General features: G+C 41.8%; 1 protein-coding gene across 4 annotated transcripts in view; it reads right to left on the bottom strand.

The window, feature by feature from the left end:
* Nucleotides 1–21,102, bottom strand: part of dop1a (DOP1 leucine zipper like protein A) — a 366,113-nt gene that overhangs the window by 21,233 nt on the left and 323,778 nt on the right. For all 4 annotated transcript variants that reach the window (XM_078556811.1, XM_078556812.1, XM_078556813.1 and 1 more), the window contains 3 exons: nt 18,742–18,891; nt 15,004–15,065; nt 5,619–5,771 (listed from right to left, as the gene is read on the bottom strand). In XM_078556811.1, the coding sequence (XP_078412937.1) occupies nt 5,619–5,771; nt 15,004–15,065; nt 18,742–18,891 (365 nt within the window). The remainder of the gene's footprint in view (nt 1–5,618; nt 5,772–15,003; nt 15,066–18,741; nt 18,892–21,102) is intronic.

The raw sequence follows: 21,102 nt of genomic DNA, 5'->3' as shown, positions 1-21,102 counted from the left end.
TAAAGGCAAGTGTCCCATATGCCTTTTTCACCACCCCACTAACATGCCCCTCCGCCTTCAGAGATCTATGGACACACACTCCAAGGTCCCTTTGTTCCTCAGAACTTCCTAGTGCCATGCCATTCATTGAATACTTCCTTGTCAAATTACTCCTTCCAAAGTGTATCACCTCACACTTTTCAGGGTTTAATTCCATCTGCCACTTATCTGCCCATTTGACCATCCCGTCTATATCTTCCTGTAGCCCAAGACACTCAACCTCACTGTTAACCACACGGCCAATCTTTGTGTCATCCACAAACTTACTAATCCTACCCCCCACATAGTGATCTATGTCGTTTAAATAAATGATGAATAATAGGGGGCCCAGCACAGATCCCTGTGGTACGCCACTGGACACTGGCTTCCAGTCACTAAGGCATCCTTCTGTCATCACCCTCTGTCTCCTACAACTAAACCAATTTTGAATCCACCTTATCAAATTACCCTGTATCCCATGTGCATTTGCCTTCTTTATAAGTCTCCCATGTGGGACCTTGTGTCAGTCATGGAATCAAAATGGCACAGGAGATCATCATTCAGCCCATGGAATCTATAGTGGCTGTGCAGAGCAATCCAGTCAATTCCATTCCACTGGTTTATCCCCATAGCCCTGCAAGTTCATTTCCCTCAATTGCCCATTCAGTTTACTTTTGAACTCCGCTTCTACTGCCCTTGTGGGCAATGAGTTGCAGGTCATTACCACTCGCTGTGCAAGGGTTCTTCCTCACATTCCCTGCATCTCTTGCTCAAAACTTTAAATCTGTTTCCTCTGGTTCTTGTATCGTCAGCTAATCTTTCTTTATCTACCTTTTCTGAACCAGGCATAATCATGTACAATCATGTATCAAAACTCCCTTTAATCCCCATTCCTCCAAGGAGAATAGCCTCATCTTCTCAAACCTAACCTTATAGCTAAAATCCTTCAACCTTGGCACCATCTGGTAAATCTACTCTGCACTCTTTCAAGGAATCTCACATCCTTCCTAAAGTGTGGTGACCAGAACTGAATGCAATACTGCAATAGTTGTGGTCTTAGCAGAGCTTTATAAATTTCAGCATAACTTCCCTGATTTTGTACTCAATACTTCTATTTATGAATTCCAAGATCCCATGTGCTTTGCTAACCACTCTCAATGTGTTTTGCTGCCTTCAAAGATCTATGCACATGTACCCTCAGGTCCCTCTGTTCCTGCAAACTCTTTAAGACTGTTACTAAGCCTGTATTGCCTCTCCCTTTGCTTCTGCCAAAATGCATCATCTCACACTTCTCTGTATTGAATCCAATTTGCCACTGTCTGCCCATTCAGCAAGCCCATTTCAGTCACGCTTGCCACACACACCCCAGGTTTGGTTTCATTGGAAAATTTTTAAATTTTGATTTGTATTTCAATGTTTATCGATAAAAGCAGTAGTCCTAGCACTGACTCTTGGGAACACCATTGTCTATCATTCTCCAGTTATTTACAGCTCTTTTCTGACCTTAAGCTAATGTTTTATCCAAGCTGACACTGACTCCATGATCTTCAATTTTGTTAACCAGCCTTTATATTGTACTTTGTCCATACAGGACATACATTTTATACTTCCATAAAAGGCCATACAGACAGCATTCATTGTATTCCCTTCATCAACCTTCTCTGTTACTTCATCAAAAAATCAATTCAGTCAAGCAAGATCTACCTTTTTCAAAACCCTGTTGGCTCTCCTTAATGAACTCAAAACTCCACAAGTGCCTGTTGGCTTTTTCCTCAATTATTATTTCTGAAACCTTATGTACCACTGATGTTAAACTGGCTGGCCTGTAGTTACTTAGAACGTGCTCACACATTTTCTGGGGATAAGTGTATCATATTTGCCACCTTTCAATCCTCTGGCACCTCCCATGTATCTAGGGAAGATTGGAAGATAATAGCAAGTCCCTGAACTATCTTCACCCCAACTTCCCTTAGCAACCTGAGACTATCCAAACCATGTGACTTATCCACTCTAAGCATAGCCAGTCTTTCCAGTATATCCTATCTATCAATTTTCCCCTGATCTATTACCATCTCCGTTTTGGCTATTATTTTGTCAGCATCCTCTTCCTTAGTAAATATCCATACAAAGTAGTCATTAAGTATTCTAGCCTTCCACTGCCTCTCCAAGCATATATCACTTTTTTTCCTAATATGTGCCACCCTGCCTCTTACCACCTGCTTATTATTTATATATGTAGAAGATTTTTGGATTCCCTTTTAAGTTAACTGCTATTCAATTCTCATATTCTCTCTTTGCCAGTCTTATTTTCCTCTTCATTTCTCCTTTCAACTTATTGTATTTGGCCTGGTTCTCACTTAAGAGTTTGCCTGAGATGCATTATACTACCTCCTATTTTGCTTCATCCAATTATCTATCTTACTTGTCATACAAGGAGCCCTGGTTTTGGTTCCCCTACCTTTCGCCCTTGATGAATGTAGCAAGCCTGCACCTTAGATATCTTCTCCTCCAAAATCACTCATTGTTCTGTTGCAGTTTTCTTTTCAGGCATTGGCTCCATTTCATCCTGGCCAGAGCCCCTCCCATCCCACTGAAGTTAGCCCTCTTGGAGTTTGGAAGTTCTACTTTAGATCGTTCCTTGATCTTCTCCATTATTAATCTAAACCTTATGATGCGATGATCACTTGGTCCACCTCGTTATTCCACAGCAGATCTAGCAATGCCTTCTTTCTAGTTTGACGGAGAACATAACTACCACACTGTATGCATATATGTGAAATACATAAAGAATGTACAATAAGAACCACGAGAGATTTTAACTACCCTCAAATGAATGGACAAGAAGAGACAACAAAATGGGGCAAAGAGCCTTTACAGTATGTGCAAGACTCTTTTTTACTGAGTATGCGATAAGCCCAATGGGAGGGAGCACTGCTGGATCTAATAGTTGTAAATGGTCAAGGATAGATACGAGTTGTAAATGCAGATGAACATCTCAGCAATAGTGATCAAAACATAATAAAGTAGTGTGTTCTCCAGGCAGCGTCTTGACCAGATGACTTGCCAAGCAATCAGCACCACTTTCTGAAGCAGCATAAATTGTTGCTCCCTTTGAAATTTGGTTTTCCTGCATCTGTCCTGATGAGTATCAGATGAAAAGCTTCAACAATGTGTCTTTTTTTTCAGCAATACACAATAAAGATTAAGGACAAAGTATGACAAAGACCAATGTAATAAATTGGAAGAAAAAGTTGATTTTAAAGGGGATGATAATAGAACAGAGGAGAATAAATCAGAAAAATTTATTGACAAAGCAATAGAACAGCAATGGGGAACATTTTAAAAAGGTGATCAATAGATTGGGGTGAGTGGTTAATACAGGAGGACTATGACAAAATACAGCAATACATTAATAAACTTGCAGAATGGGCATATAATTGACAAATGAACTTCAATATAGATAAGTGCAAAGTAATACATTTTGGTGGGAAGAATGACGAAGTCACATATTTCTTGGAAATAAGAATGAAGGAACCGAAGAATCTGGAAGTACAGATGCAGGCACAGCTCACTAAAAATAGTGATGCAGGTTTATAAGGCCACAAAATAACTGAAGACAGCAATAGGGTTCATTTCTAGAGGGATAAAATTGAAAACCAGAGAAGTTATATTAAACTTGCATAGAACCTTGGTTAGACTACAATTCAACACGTATGGTCTCCATATTATAAAAAAGGATGTAGAGGTAATAGAGAAAGTGCAAAAAAGATGCAGAGGTATAATACCAAATTCAAGAGGTTATAGCTATCAGGAAAGATTGAAAACAAAATCACAGTGCAGAAGAGGCCCTTCGGCCCATCAAGTCTGCACCGACACGTGAGAAACAGCTGGTGCTCTTTTTTCTAGAAAAGAGGATGGTCTGATAGAGGTCTTCGAGATTGTGAAATAGGGTAGACGAAGAGACAATGTTACTTTCCATTTGCAAGCAAACCCAGGACTATAAGACCATAAGACATAGGAGCAGAAATTAGGCCATTCTGCTCCGCCATTCAATCATGGCTGATAAGTTTCTCAACCCCATTCTCTCGCCTTCTCCCCGTAACCTTTGATCCCCTTACCAATCAAGAACCTATCTATCTCGGTCTTAAATACACTCAATGATCTGGCCTCCACAGCCTTCTGTGGCAATGAATTCCATTGATTCACCACTCTCTGGCTAAAGAGGTTTCTCCTCATCTCTGTTCTAAAAGGTCTTCCCTTTACTCTGAGGCTGTGCCCTCGGGTTCTAGTCTCTCCTACTAATGGAAACATCTTCCCCACGTCCACTCTATCCAAGCCTTTTCAGTATTCTGTAAGTTTCAATCAGATCCCCCCTCATCCTCCATCGAGTATAGACCCAGAGTCCTCAAACGTTCCTCATATGTTAAGTCTTTCATTCCTGGGATCGTTCTCGTGAACCTCTTCTGGACCCTCTCCAGGGCCAGCACATCCTTCCTGAGATACGGGGCCCAAAATTGCTCACAATATTCTAAATGTGGTCTGACCAGAGCCTTATAAATCCTCAGCAGCACATCCCTGCTTTTATATTCTAGTCCTCTCGAAATAAATGCCAACATTGCATTTGCCTTCCTAACTACCGCGTCAACCTGCAAGTTAACCTTGAGAGAATCCTGGACCAGGACTCCCAAGTCCCTTTGCACTCCAGATTTCTGAATTCTCTCCCCATTTAGAAAATAGTCTATGCCTCTATTCTCCCGACCAAAGTGCATGACCTCACACTTCCCCACATTGTAGTCCATGTGCCACTTCTTTGCCCATTCTCCTAGCCTGTCCAAATCCTTCTGCAGCCTCCCCGCCTCCTCAATACTACCTGTCCCTCCACCTATCTTTGTATCATCTGCAAACTTAGCCAGGATGCCCTCAGTTCCTTCATCTAGATCATTAATGTATAAAGTGAGAAGTTGTGGTCCCAACACTGACCCCTGCGGAACTCCACTAGTCACCGGCTGCAATCCTGAGAAGGACCCCCTTATCCCCACTTTCTGCCTCCTAAATATAAGATAGTCGCTAGTGAATGAAATTCAGGAGCAACTGTTTTATGCAGGGAGTGGATAGAAAGAGGAACTTGCTACCACAGGCAGTAGTTGAGGCAAATAGCCTCAGTAGGGTGAATATGGAAGCCAGATAAGCATGTGAGGGAGGAAGGTTTAGAAGAACATGGTGATCAAGTTAGAAGAAAAGGCGTTGAAGGAAGCTCAGGTAAACCAGAAAGCCTGGCCTGGACCTGTTGGACAAAATGGCCTGTTCCTGTACATTACAAAGTATTGCAAAATATTTAATATTAAAAGGTTCATGTGATCATCATATACAAGCAGTAATACCTTACAGATCATTCGAATCAAGATGTTTCAGCTAATCACCATTAGTGGGGACTTCTTTTAATAGGGTATTTTGTATGTAGGGTTGAATGATACTCAAGCTACTTGTGTTTCATTAGGTCGACAATGTCGTCCAAACACTGCTGAGATAGCCATTGTAACTGCTCTATCTTCTGTGCAAGATGCTAGGCTATGAGTACACATTTGAATGGTGTTACCAACCTTGTATGTCTGGCAGATACTTCTGGTATTGATCCACTTCACTGCTAAAAATAGCAAAGGCCAGTCTCTTTAGAAGCATTGCTCGCTGTTCCAGTTCTGCCTCACGGCTTGCAAACAGATTGAGTGAGCTGCTTTGTGCCACAGCAACTCGAGCTGTCGGAGTGAAAACCACAATCACGTCAGGGGAATGCCTTGGATACATGACAAGTCCCTACACAAACTTTTACTCCTACTCCAATGTTTGCTTAAGTATCATGTCATTAACTTTTATCGGCTTCTGAGTCCTGATGAAAGGTTATTTGACCTGAAATGTTAACTTTGTTCCTCGATCCACAGGTATTGTCTGGCCTGCTCATTATTTCTAACACTAATGGTTCGGTAGTACAGAGCTCGAGTATTGCTGAAAAAAAGGCTGTTTTGTCAAAGCCAACCAATCAGCACTCTCTTCTCATACAGTGTAAATTGTTGTTCTCTTTACATTTGGTATTCTTGCGAGTTGTCCTGATGAGTGCAAGATGAAAAGCTTAAAAAAAAAGTTGCTTTTTTCAACAATTTCTAATATTTTGTGTTTTATTTCATCAGTCCATTTCACTCACAGCTAAAGTGCTGCTCTCTTCCTGATACTTGCACTGCGCGTATCAGCAGGAATATGCTGGAACTTCAGTTCCTGTTTCACTAGAACATCATTTTTTCTTCTATTTCTTGGTATTTAAGGATTGTTAAAGTCTGTTTTTATTGCTTTTAAAAACCCACTGTTTTCAACTCCCAGTTTCAGCATCAAAAATTGGAAGAAAAAAACCCAGAGCCCCAAAAAACAGGAAATTTGGAAAAATATCAGTAAAAGATGTTTTATTTAGAACACTTGATGTCAAAGGAAAAAAACCGAGAGATCAGCAAAGGCATTCAGCCCTTAGATTATGTTGTTTATTTCAATAGTTCTTGTTTATAAAGTATTTAGATCTTTTTCTTTTACATGTACCTCATCCGCTGATGAACTTTATCAATGCACACACTTTAACTAATGATGACCTCAAGGGCACACTTTGCTTCTGCACTCAGCTGCCTTACAGCAGCATCTGTAGTAAGAGAAGTTTGTTAAACATACTTTAAGCAACGTGACCAGCTCAAGTGAAATTGCATAAGCTGCCTCTGCCTCCAGAATCCAACATGTAGTTGGTGTTGGGTAATGTACGTTATTGCGTACGGAGCATACTACGGCACTGTGCCACATCATTAAGTCTTCAGCTCAATGTGAGTATATCTTAGACTGCACAGCAAACGAACAAGTTATTTGGTTTTGCTAATCTGTATCAGTGTTTATGCTCCTGCTCCTGTTCATGAGCCTCCTTCCATCCTACTTAATCTAACTTTCCCTTGCATGCTTATCTAGTTTCTCCTGAAATACAGTTAGGCTCTTTGCCTCAATCATTTCTTGTGGTAGCAAGTTCCACATTTTTATCGCTTCACTCTTTGAGTAAAGAAGATTCTGCTGAATTCCTTACCAGGTGTATTAGTGATCATCTTGTATTTAAGACCTATAGTTTTGGACTCCCCTACAATGCCTACCCTATCAAATTCCTTCATAACTTTAAATACTTCCAATAGATCACTCTTCAGCTTTCTCCTTTTTTAGAGGAAAGAGCCCCAACTTCTTCAATCTTTCCTGTACTTTCTTCAGTGTTTGTGCATTCTTCTTATAATATGGAGACGAGGAGCTGGACTTTGAAAAATGTCAGGGTCCAGATTGGAGGCAAGTGGGTGCACAATTTGGTGTCCCTCCATGTCGGTTACCTGCTACAACCCCTAACCCAAGTCATTTTTAAAGAAGCTGGCTCAGGATCAGATTGATTGCCCACTAGCAAGTGGCAGGCAGCCAAATGGGATTTCCAGTCAGCAGTGCAGGCAGTCCACATTAGTTTGGTGGGCTCAGGGCAGAGGGCATGATAGATCAAGCAAGGGTACCCACACCAATCTCCTTGGATCCATAATGGCCACTGGCTCCTCCAGGATTATGACCAGGCAGGTGTGGCATTTTAAAGAATAAAATTAACTTTGCTGCCCTTCTCACCATCTGCACTCTCACATCAGCCGCCGATCTGAGTGCTCAAGGGCCTCCCATTGGCCCTCCAATGTTGAGAACCTGCATGCCATCCCTGATTGAAAGGTGAGCCAGCTCCTTGGCCTTTAATTGGCTGAAGCTTTGAAATGGGCATGTCTAAAGCATGCCGTGCGGGGTCGGGACCTGGAACTAGCCCCCAGTTCCCAACCCCAATTAAAAATGCAGTCCTAGAACTCTGCACAGTTTTGTACTCAAAGTATGGTCTAAACCAAGCTTCTATACAAGTTTACTATAAATTCTGGCTTGTGAAGAGTTATATTCAATTCAAAACATTAAGTCTGTTCCTCTCTCTCTCAATAGATGCTGCCAGATCTGCTGAGTATTTCCAATACTATATTTAATATAACTTCTCTGCTTTTCAATTCTATCCCTCTAAAAATGGACCCAGTGCTTTGCTTTTTTTTATAGTCTTATTAACTTGCATCACTTCTTTTACTGTTTTGTGTACCTGTATCCCTAGGTCCCTTTGCTTTTCTATACCTTTAGACTCTTATTATCCAATTATCTCTACATTTTCCTTATTCCTCCTACCAAAATGTAACAACTTGGAGCTCACATGCAAAGGTCCTTGAAGGCAGCATATAGGATCTTGGGCTTCATAAATTGAGTACAAAAGCAGGGGAGCTAAGCTGAATCTTTATAAAGCTTTGGTTAGGCCACACCTGGAGTACTGTGTCCAGTTCTGGTCTCACACTTCAGGAATGATGTAAGGTTTCCTCAGAGAATGCAGAGGAGATTTACTAGAATGGTTATAGAGATGAGCTATTTTAACTTCAAAGTTAGGTTGGAGAAGCTGGGATTGTCTTCTTGGAGCAAAGGAGATTGAGGGGAGATTTGATAGAGGTGGACAAGATTATGTCAGATTCGGTTAAAGCAGACAGAGAAAAGTTGTTCCCATTAGCTGATGGTACAAGGACTAGGGGACACAAATGCAAGGTTTTGGGCAAGAGGTGCAAGGGAATGTGAGGAAGGACCTTTTTACACAGCGAGTGGTAATAAACTGGAAATCACCGTCTTTAGGGTGGTGGAAGCGGAGACAAATAATGATTACAAAAATAAAATTGGATGGGCACTTTGAGGGAAAGAAACTTGCAAGGCTTCGGGAATAGAGCGGGGGAATGGAATGACTGGATTTCTCCACAGAGAGCCAATATGGACTCGATAGGCCCAAAGGCCTCCTTCTGTGCCATAAAGTCTCCATGAATCTACAATCTCGCACTTGTCAGTATTGAAATTAATGCCAATTTTACACCAATTTTAGTTTATTGATCTTTTCCTGTATTTTGTCACAGCATTTCCCAAAATTAGCTATACCCAATATGGTAAAAGCAAAATACTACGGATGCTGGAAATCTAGAACAAAAACAAAAAACCCTTGTCAGGAGCCTACTATGCAGTACTTTATCGAAGGTCTTTTGTAAATCTAAATCCAACATTTACAATATTCTTTTTCTGTGATATCTTCAAAGAATTCAATAAGATTGGTCAAGAACACTCCTTTTGAAATGCATGTTCTTTATTATATTTTAGGTTTCCAGATGATACTTCTATCACATCTTTCCGTAAAGATTCCATTATGTTTCCCATCACTAATGTTAAGCTTACTGGCCGAAAGTTCCAACAATTTGTTTTATCTCCCATTTCAAAAAAAATGAATCACATTAACCAGTCCTCTGATATTATTCCCTTTACTAATGATGTGTTATTTGTATGCAAATAATGCCTTTGTTATCTCAATTCCCTAACTTGTTTTAATGTGTGTGGATCAATTTGTCCAGACCAGGGTTTTTATTCTCTCTAAATTTATGAATTATTTCCCTATTTCTATCTTAAATATATTTGTATTTTTTTGATCTCTTCTTCTAATGTCATGTCTGCTTTTTAGTTTGCCTGGTAAATAGCAAGACAAAGTAAGTGTTCAATATTTCTGCCATTCTGGTGTCTTTACCAGGGAATTTAACTTGTACATTCCTTCGTGCCCCTATCCTGATTTTTCTTTCATTCCTTGTGTCTGTAGAAGACATTACTATTTCCTTTTATATTCTCTGATAATTTAATTTTATATCACGGTTCCTCTTTGCCTTCCTAAATGCTTTTTGACTTCATTCCTAGCCTGTGTCAGCCATGGACAGGATAAAATTGTTTCCCTTGATGGAGAATTCTAGAACCAGGGGACATAGGTTCAAGATAAGTGGCAGAAGGTGTAGGGGAGACATGAGGAAGAACTTTTTTACGCAGAGGGTAGTGGGCGTCTGGAATTCGCTGCCCAAGTTGGTGGTAGAGGCAGGAACTTTAAACTCTTTTATAAAGTACCTGGATCTGCACCTAAAGTGCTGTAAGCTGCAGGGCTATGGGCTGGGTGCAGGAAGGTGGGATTAGCAAGGGCACCTGGGTGTCCTTGGGCTGGCATGGGCAAGATGGGCCGAATGGCCTCCTTCTGTGCTGTAACTTTTCTATGGTTCTATGACTTAGTGGGTAGCACACTTGCCTGTGAATCAGAAAGTTGCGGGTTCAAGTCCCAGTCCAGAGACTTGAGCACAAAAATGTAGACTCACAGTCTAATGCAACATGGAGGGAGTGTTGTGCTGTTGAAGGTGCTGTCTTCAGGATGAGGTCTGCCCCCTCAATAAGATCCCATGACACTATTATGAAGAGGACTGCCCTTGCCATCAAGGCAACATTTGACCAAGTGTGACATCAAGGAGCCCGAGAAAAACTGGAGTCGTTAAACGAATACTTCACATCCGTCTTTGCCCAAGAGAATGAGGATAAAGGTATGGAACTAGGGGAGAGAGGCTGCGAGGTTCTTGAGCAAATTAATATAGGGAGTGACAAGGTATTGGAGGTGTTGGCAGGCTTAAAAGTTGACAAATCTCCAGGTCCAGATGATTTGTGTCCCAGACTGCTGAGGGAGGTAAGGGAGGAGATCGCAGCGGCTCTGACCCAAATTTTTAATTCCTCTCTGGCCACGGGGGAAGTGCCAGAGGATTGGAGAACAACTAATATGGTTCTGTTATTTAAGAAGGGTTGTAGAGATAAGCCAGGGAACCACAGACCAGTGAGTCTCACGTCAGTGGTAGGGAAACTATTGGAGAAAATTCTGAAGGAGAGAACCTATCTCCACTTGGAGAGGCAAGGTTTGATCAGGGATAGTCAGCATGGCTTTGTCAGAGGGAGGTCATGCCTAACAAATTTGATTGAGATTTTTGAGGAGGTGACCAGGTGTGTAGATGAGGGGAGTGCAGTTGATGTAGTTTGTATGGATTTCAGCAAAGCCCTTGACAAGGTCCCACATGGGAGACTTCTAAAGAAGGCAAATACACATGGGATATAGGGTAATTTGATAAGGTGGATTCAAAATTGGCTTAGTTGTAGAAGACAGAGGGTGATAACAGAAGGATGTTTTAGAGACTGGAAGCCAGTGTCCAGTGGCATACCACAGGGATCTGTGCTGGGTCCCCTATTATTCATCATTTATATAAACGACACAGATGACTATGTAGGGGGTAGGATTAATAAATTTGTGGATGACACAAAGATTGGCCGGGTGGTTAACAATGAGGTTGAGTGTCTTGGGCTACAGGCAGATATAGATGGGATGGTCAAATGGGTAGATAAGTGGCAGATGGAATTTAACCCTGAAAAGTGTGAGGTGATACACTTTGGAAGGAGTAATTTGACAAGGAAGTATTCAATGAATGGCACGACACTAGGAGGTTCTGAGGAAGAAAGGGACCTTGGTGTCTGTGTCCATATACCTCTGAAGGCGGAGCGGCATATTAGTGGGGTGGTGAAAAAGGCATATGGGACACTTGCCTTTATCAATCAAGGCATAGATTACAAAAGTAGAGAGGTCATGTTGGAGTTGTATAGAATCTTGGTGAGGCCACAGCTGGAGTACCGTGTGCAGTTCTGGTCACCACATTATAGGAAGGATGTGATTGCACTGGATGGGGTGCAGAGGAGACTCACCAGGATGTTGCCTGGGATGAAACATTTAAGTTATGAAGAGAGGTTGGATAGACTTGGGTTGTTTTTGTTGGAGCAGAGAAGACTGAGGGGCGTCCTGATCGAGATATACAAGATTATGAGGGGCATGGACAGGGTGGATAGGGAGCAGCTGTTCCCCTTAGTTGAAGGGTCAGTCACGAGAGGACACAAGTTCAAGGTGAGGGGCAGGAGGTTTAGGGGGGATGTGAGGAAAAACTTTTTTACCCAGAGGGTGGTGACAGTCTGGAATGCGCTGCCTGGGAGGGTGGTGGAGGTAGGTTGACTCACATCCTTTAAAAAGTACCTGGATGAGCACTTGACACATCATAACAATCTACCAAGCTCAAAGGAAGATGGTTGTGGTTGTTGGAGGTCAATCATCTCAGTTCCAGGGCATCACTGCAGGAGTTCCTCAGGGTAGTGTCCTGGACCCAACCATCTTTAGCTGCTTCACTATGACCCCCGTTCCAACATAAGGTAAGAAGTGGGGATGCTCGCTGGTGATTGCACACATCAGCAACTTTCGCAACCCGTCAGATGCTGATGCAAAACACATACAAATGCAGCAAAACCTGGACAATACCCAGGCTTGGCTGATAAGTGGCAAGTAGTATTTGTGCTACACAAGTGGAAGGCGATGACCATCTCCCACAAGAGAGAATCTAACCATCACCTCTTGACATTCAACAGCATTACCATTGCTGAATGCCCCATTATCAACATCCTGGCGGTTACCATTGACCAGAAATTGAACTGGACTAATCAAATAAATACTGTGGCTACAAGAGCAGGTCAGAGGCTGGGAATCCTGTGGTGATTAACTCCCCTCCTGGCTCCCCAAAGCCTGTCCACCATTTACAAGGCACAAGTCAGGAGTGTGATAGAATACTCTCCATTTGTCTGGATGAGTGCAGCTTCAAAAATACTCAAGAAGCTTGACACCATACAGGACAAAGCAGCCCGCTTGATTGGCACCCCATCCACGAACATTCACTCCCTCCACCACCGATGCACATTGGCAACAGTGCATACCATCTACAAGATGCACTGCAGGAACTCACCAAGCCTCCTTAGGCAGCACCTTCCAAACCCACGATCACTACCATCTAGAAGGACAAGGGCAGCAGACACATAGGAACACCACCAGCTGGAAGTTCTCCTCCAAGCTTCTCACCATCCTTGGAAATATATTGCCGTTCCTTCAGTCACTGGATCAAAATCCTGGAACTCCCTTCCTTACAGCACTGTGGGTGTACCTACACCACATGGACTGCAGTAGTTCAAGAAGGCAGCTCACCACCACCTTCTCAAGGGCAATTAGGGATGGGCAATAATGCTGGCCTAGCCAGCAATGGCCACATCTCATGAATGAGTAAAAAAAGAGGGGAATCACCCCAGGTGTGTTCATATTTATTCCTTAATCTGAATCAAAAAAAAAGACTATCTGGTCATTATCACATTGCTATTTGTGAGAGCTTGCTGTGCACAAATTGGCTGCTATGTTTCTGCCTTAGAACAGAAACTACAATTCGAAAGTATTGCATCGCCTGTAAAGCTCTTTGGCATGCCTTGAGGTCATGAAAGGCGTTATATAAATGCAAGTCTTTTTTCTTTTCATATTCCCATTTGTTATCTTTTCTTTCGTTGTCTATATACAAAGTGTATGCCTTTGAGATTAATTACAATTTTGTCCTTTGTGTTTATGCATCTGTAGTTCGTTTCTTCTTGCTTTTTTCACAAAACATATTTCCCCTGAACCCTACTGATCGCTGATTAAATACTGATTTAAGTCATTGCTATTCTACCTTTTTGTTTTCCCTCATTCTATTCTTATCCCCATAAGATAATTTTTCCTCCCATCTATTAGTTCTGTATTCATTTCACTTGTGTTCTTCTCAATATTTACTTTACACCTTATTGTGTTGTGATCACAATTGCTTTGATGCTCCATTATGCTCATTTCTCTTAACTTCACAGGTTTAAATTCCATTGCTGGATCCTGCAGTGTTACTTCTCTTGTTGGGCTTTTTGTATACTGTGTCTGAAACAAGTCCTAAACAGACTGCAAAAACTCCATTCCCCTTTTACTCTTTTCCTACCTCTTCTTGCTAATTTATCTGGAGAAGTTGAAATCTCCCATGATAAATATTCTATTTCTTTTACTCATTTCATAGTTTTGCATCAATATTTCTTCTCTTATTTTCCATTCACTGTTAGGTGGTTTATAGAATACCCTTATTAGATCAATCAATCCCTTCTTATCCTTTCTCAATCCTTATAGACTCTTGCTTCTAATCTTAATGATATCTCTTTATTCTACTACCATTATATGATCTCTAATTAGTACAGAAACCCCAACCAATGTCATCCTCCACTTTCTTTTTCCCTCCCATTTCCTTGTTAGGAGCAACAGGATTTGGGCCTTTGAAATGTTGGTTTTCAAAAATCTACGAACTCAGAAAAATCAGGGAACCTATTAGTGGAAATTGAGAAAAAGAATGTCAAATGGTGTCTTTGTTAGCATAAGAAACTGCTATCGCTTTCTAGCACTTGCATTTATAGTTCTGATCATTCCACATTTGACCGATAGAAGTGTACATCAACGTTGGAAAAGGTAAACCCCATGGGATTTTTTCTGCTAGTACTGTCTGACTGTTGGTGAGTCAGCTTCAGCACAGAGAACTTTTGACACCAAAATCTCAGGCAGAATGTAGCCAGAAAAATTGGAGAGAGAGTCACTGGAAGTGTAACATAGACAGAGCGGGTAAGAAAGGCAAAGCAAAAGACAAAAAAGAATGGAGATGGACATCACAAGCAAACGTGTGTAAAAAAGGTGGGGTACAAACAGAGAGAAAATATAACATGGCCTGAGGCTTGGACCCACAAACTATAAGCCCAATCCCTTCTAATAATTTCATAAATAACAATTAATGTTGTGTGTGCAATAAGTAGTTTCTAGTTAAACAGTTAAAATGCTCCATCAACTCCAAACTTCATTAACATTACTTTGTTCAAATTTCTCAAAAGCTGCTCATCATAAAGTCTGCATATTTAAACGAAAAAAGAACTAGTTGTTTCTTGCACTGTTATTAACTCATACATAACTAATTACTCAACAAGTCTATTTGTTGAGCATACCTTACAGCAGATTTTATATAGAGGAGTACAAAAACATTCCCAATAGATACAGTAAGGCTGTGCCAACTGAAAACCGTCAAGCGAAGACAAACAAGTGTGCATAAAGGAGTGGACAGAAAATCGATACCAAATACTTACTCATGAGATCCCTGAATGTGGTTTTGTCATGGGTCATCAGGTGATCTATGATGGCTCTCCAACTGCAGGTTTGAAACACAAAATCTGTTAAACCTACAGATAAATAGAGGATCCTGGATTTGAGGCAAGATACACTTTAATCAGCACAGCCAGATGTGATTATAAATGTCTTGATATTCTTTTAGCCTATTTAATTCATTTATATATTTTTTTTTACAGATAACTCTCCTTCCTTTTCCCTATAGATTTTGTACAATTTTTAATTGCCATTTTAACTGAGTAACTCTTTCATTTTGGGGCCAGCTTGTTTAGATTGTGCTTCTTTTTTTTGGGGACATACTTACTCCGCATTAAAGCTTTAAAGGGGCTCCTTCTTTTGTCCAATTGTGATCTCACAACAATATTTCCCAGTTATCTCATTTTTGTTCACTACTTATTCCTTTGAAATTTCCATCTTCAAAAGGTTGTTAAATGATTTTAAATATACTTGTATTGCTCACAATGATCCCCAGAGGCTCTAGACCTTACACTGTTTTTTTACAAGACCGAGGCCTATATGTGAGTTAGCCCTAGCAGGATCCTGGCACACATTGCTCCCTTTTCTGTCATACTACATTGTTGCAATTTAAATTAATTCCTATCTACATTCTTGAATTTTAAATCAATTCCCATCATCAAAGGTGAATTGTACTTTTGTGATCTTTATGCCAAGTTGATGTTTCCAACTCAAGTAAACAGGGAATGACTGAATTGCTCTACAGATAGCCGGCATGGACTCAATGGCCTCCTGTTGTGCTGTAATGAGTCTATGGGCAGAATTTTCTGCCTACCGGGCAGGCGGGCCCCACCCAATCCCCGGGGGGCGGGGAGCTGATCCCTGCCGGAGAAGCAGGCCCCGCCGCCATTTTAAGTGGACGGGCCAATTAAGGCCCGCCCAGTGTGACGGCCGCCGGGAAGCACTGTGCGCTTCCTGTGCTGGCAGGGGGGTATTCCCCAAATGCGAGAGTGTGCTCTTTCACGCATGTGCACAAAAAAGCACACATCTTTCTGAGGCTAAGTGTTGCCTCAGGGATATCGCTGACAGTTATAAAAACATTAAAAATAGAAAAAAAAAATCCTTAACATGTTCCCCTCATTCACATGAGATGGGACCTGTTCATAAATTACACTAAAACTTTATTAAACTTTTAAAATCCCTACATGAAACCTCATCCCGCCGGTGGATGAGGTTTCATGTTTTTTCTTGTCCCCGCCGGGGCTTCTGGCCTGCCCGCCAGCCTTAAGGTTGGACGGGCAGGTCCTTTAATTGTTTTAATGATCCTGTCAAATGGCCTCAATTGGCCATTGACAGGTTGGCGGGTGCACAGCTGATTTTGCTGCAGGCCCGCCTTCCTGAAAATTTAAACGGGGCGGGATGACATCGGGGGGAACACCGGGGCAAGCCGATGGCAAAATTCAGCCCTTTGATTCTAATTCAGTCCAAATGCTTCTAGCATTCAGGTGTCAGCAGTTAATAGGATGTACCTTACTTCCTTTACTTTGTCTCTATTCTTGGTTCTGGATTAACACTACGAGGAGAATTTTCTCCCTGTTGGGGGGGTCTGAGCGGGAGCGGGCACAGAAGGGTGCGCAGCCAATTGCCGCCTGCCATCGGTTGCATGCCATTTTATGTTGGCGGGTCAATTAAGGCCCACCCAGCGTGACGCACGCCTGGAAGCGCTGAGCGTTTCCTGTGCGGGCGGGGGGAGGAAGGAGAGTCGGGGCCTGTGCTCTTTCGCGCATGCGTGCAAAAGAGTGCAGTATTCTCCCTGAGGCACAGAGCTGCCTCAGGGAGATTATTTTGACTATTATGCATTGAAATAAAGAAAAAAAAATATTCAGACATGTCCCCTCATGTGACAGTATCACATGAGCTGGCACATGCCCGTGGATGAGGTTTCATGATAAATGCAAAGGCCACCTGGGCTCTTCGCCTGCCCACCAACCTTAAGGTTGGACGGGCAGCCCAGACAACCAGCTTAATTAGATTATTAACGGCCTTAATAGGCCTTTGACAGCTCAGCGGGCGCGCAGCCGACTCTGGTGTGCGCCCGCCGAACTGAAGGTCGGAATGATGCGCGGTGACGTCGGGACACACGCCCGATGTCACCGCACGTTATTTTACGCGTTGATGAGTGGGGTCCGCCCTTGTACGCTGACCAGAAGGTTCAGACCTATGTTGCTCTCACTTTTTATTTGATCATCTTCTAAGTTTTGATCATCTAAATTTCAAGTTGACTTCTACCTCCTACACAGTTAGTTTAAATAATCTGCCTCTTTATTAATAGCTTGACTCTTCGATGCTGCTTGGTTGAGATGCAGCCCACATTACCTTTACCAACCTGGTTTACCCCAAGATAAATAGCAATTTCCCATAAATTTGACTGGCACTTCATGGCCTGAAAATTCTACTTGTATTTTGTACACTGTTCAGCCAAAGATGAGCAATGAACCAGAAAAAAAACTTCACAGCTTATCTTTCAATTTTCAATGCCCTAACCAACCACCGAGGTGACATCTCCTCCAGAAGGGTGGTAATTTGAAGTGACAGCTGAACAGGAAATTGTCATTTCTTATGTGAAAAACATTAATACAACCATAGAAACCATGTAATTTTTCCAACTTGCAACTGTCTCAATGAATACATTGCTTATCCTTAAACCCACAGCTCCCTTGATTTCTCCTCTCTCCTGAAACACATCAGACTGTCTCCTGAACCTGGTTCTAAAACTTGTTTCAATGGCTTTCCTGGTAACGTATTCCAGGGATTTATTACCCCTTTGTTGGAACCTGTTTTGCATCTTACTCCTAGCTTTCCAATTTTTAAACTGATTCCTGGAATTTCCAAGAGACAATGAATAACTTGCTAGAATTAACTTTGGCCAGGATTTCACAATCAGTGTGTGGGGGTGGGCCCGACACGCTGGAGCATAAAATGATGTGCAATGACATCAGGCGTGCGTCTCAACATCATCGCGCTGTCTCACGATATTTCGTTCGACGGGCGCGTGCTGGGAGTTGGTTGCGTGCCTGCCGATAATTGAAAGGCCTAATAAGGCCATTAACAAAGTAATTAATTTCAAGTTTACGCTGCCCGTCCAACCTTATGGTTGGCGGGCAGGCTAAAAGGCCAAGCAGCCTTTATGTTTTTAAGGAAACAAGCTGGATGAGGCTTCCTAAAGTTTTTACGAATTAAATAAAAACTTTTTATGAAAAATAAAAACATCTTATCTGACACAGTCACATGAGGGGGCGTTTCATTAAATTCTTATTGCATTTATTTATTTTTTTCAAAAGCGCTGCAATCTCCCTGAGGCAGCTTCATGCCTCAGAGAGATCGAAACATCTTTTGCGTGCATGCTCCCTCCTTCCCCCGCCTGCACAGGTGGCACTCAGTGTTACTGCTCGCGTATTACGCTGGGCGGGCCTTAATTGGCCTGCCCAAGTAAAATGGCGGTGCGGAGCCAATCACTGGTGGCCCCCACCCGCTCCTGCCAAGCCCACCTGACGTGGGAAAAATTTAGGCCTATATTAAGTTATCTACATAGGCTGGAAAACATTAACTAGATCACACCATTCATCTCAACCTGCTTCACCTTTCCTCGTAAAGTACATTCCTCCTACTTGAAATAATTTTGGTAACAACAGAATAGATTTTTCTTCCAGAAATATAAAAACTAAGCCACATAGACAACTTACTGACTAACGCAAGATGCATCCATATGGAAGAAGTTGGGGTCCATAAAAAGATCAAATGCTTCTTTTTTCCAAGCCCGTCTGGTATATTGATAGCCACTCAGACTGCTTACCAATTGCACACACGCTCGGTAACTTGGGGCATTGTGGGCACTAGAAGAAAAGCACATTTAGGAAAGCTGTGCAATAGTTCATTCTGATTAAAATATAAAATCGCAATCAGAAACAGCCATAGAAAATAACAAGGATTTCCAACACAGAATCCACTGACACCAGCCTGTTTTGCTCGACCTCATATTCAATAAGCTTCCAAACGCCCAACAGAATTAAATGTGTTGAATTCCAGTTCAAATTGTACAGACTTCAATACATACAGAACAAATGTGAAACAAGTGATCATCTTAGCTGTGCAAGTCTCAGAGTCAAATATATGACAATAAAAAAGAACTCTGAAGGACATTTTACCCAAAGAAAACAAGGTAATTATTGCATGTGTCCTAACAATTACACTTGTATACCTGAATTCCACTATAAAATACATTTTCTATTTAAACTCAGCACCAACTGTTGCTAAACAAAAGGTTCCTAAAGAACACGCATGTATCTTTTAGCTCAGTCCTTAACACAGATAAATCTAGCTTTATTTTAGATATTTCGACAGCACATTAAAATACTAACAGACTTGCAGCATTGGACATTGGATTAGCAGTGCATGTCTGTGATCTACACACTACGACTTCCCAACCGTAAATCTGCAGGTGGGCATGAAGCAGGGGACAAATGAAGGATTAGTCCAGCTCAGCCTTCAGTTGGTTGACTGTGCAGTCTAATGAAAAAACAGGCAGTTTATTCTCCTAGTGTGCAGAAATGGAGGGAGGAGAAAAAAAATCTTACATAGGATGGAAATCTTAGACTCATTTACCCACCACCCAAACAGAAATGGGCTTTGAAGACTTAAATATTTAAAAAACTGGTTTAATTCTATGCAAAAAGAAATCTATCAGACATTTTTCACAATCTAAAAAATTCAAATTCTAAATTTAATTCCATTAGTGAATTACCGAAAACAGAAAATGCTGGAAATAGACAGCAGGTCTGGTAGCAGCTGTCTGATTGTTGTTGCCAGCTGTCCCTTGATTCAAGGATGATGTCTACTCAAGGTTGAGCTTCTGTGACTGAATTGGCCCATTTTCGACCTGCAGATCTTTGGATACATGGAGCAGATCATGTGATCTTCATGTGACTGAATTGGTGCATTTTCGACCTGCAGATCTTTGGATGCATGGGGCAGGTCATCCCACAAGGTAGTGGGATCCTGAAAGCAGAAATTGCTTCCTTTTCTTTGTTTCTCTGCTGCCATTCTGCCTCATCGTTGTGTCATTGGTGATGCAGCTTGATGGACAAGTTGTCGCCATTCTGAGCAGTCAGTAGCAAGCTCCTCCCAGACGTTAAATTCAATGCTGCCATGCTTCAAGGAGAGCTTCAGGATATCTTTGAAGTGTTTTCTTTGTCCTCCCTTGGAACATTAACCATTTGAGAGCTGAGAGAACATAACCTGGCAGGGGAAGACAGTTTCGGCCATCCACTTACATTGTCCAGTCCATCCAGTTTACGTTACAGTTGTTTTGCCTGAATGGTTGTGGACCTGGCAAGAAGGACACTAGCACTTGTTCAACAGTCCTGCCAATGTATATGGAGAATGCAGCTGTTGATGAAATTTCTCTAGCACTCAAGTGTATCACTGATACAAAGTTCAGGTCTCACTACAGTACAAGAGCGTGGTGATGACAACTGCTCCATACACGAAGGTTCTAATCCTTGAGGTGGGTTGCGGGAGTCAGGAAAATAGTAAAAAAAGCTTCTGAAAAAAGCCTCGATAACATTCCACTTTCTTAAAACAAAACTAATTTTTACTACAGGCCAATAGAAGTGTCAATCATCCAGGCCCTTAAAAGAGTCAAGCACTTGAAACCGCTTTATTTTTTGTAAATAAACATTGTGCAACTGACAGCATAGATCAAAGAGAAAAAACTGTCAATCACACAATGTTTTTCCTGGGACCCAGGTGTTTCAGTACTCTAATGGACATCTGGGCTTTGAGCCAAGAATGCAGGCTTGGCTGAGGAGGAGCTTTTGGACTTATCTTTCAAAAGATTCCCTCATGTAGACCATGGTTCACGACACCTCCAAGGTGCTGTGAACCAAGACTCTTTGAAAAGCTGACCTGACTCCATGAAAATTGCTGAGGACTAGGACATGCCTAACCTCACAATGGAGCCAACCAGGTTGGAAATGCAGGGTGTGGGCTCATGACCCAAACCCTTAAAAGGCTCTGTTAAAAATTAGAAACCCAGGAATAGGGTC

The sequence above is a fragment of the Cetorhinus maximus genome, chromosome 14 (assembly GCF_964194155.1).
Source record: "Cetorhinus maximus chromosome 14, sCetMax3.hap1.1, whole genome shotgun sequence".
NCBI lineage: Eukaryota > Metazoa > Chordata > Chondrichthyes > Lamniformes > Cetorhinidae > Cetorhinus > Cetorhinus maximus.
The sequence above is the reverse complement of the archived record's forward strand: the minus strand, read 5'-3'. Positions and strand labels throughout refer to the sequence as shown.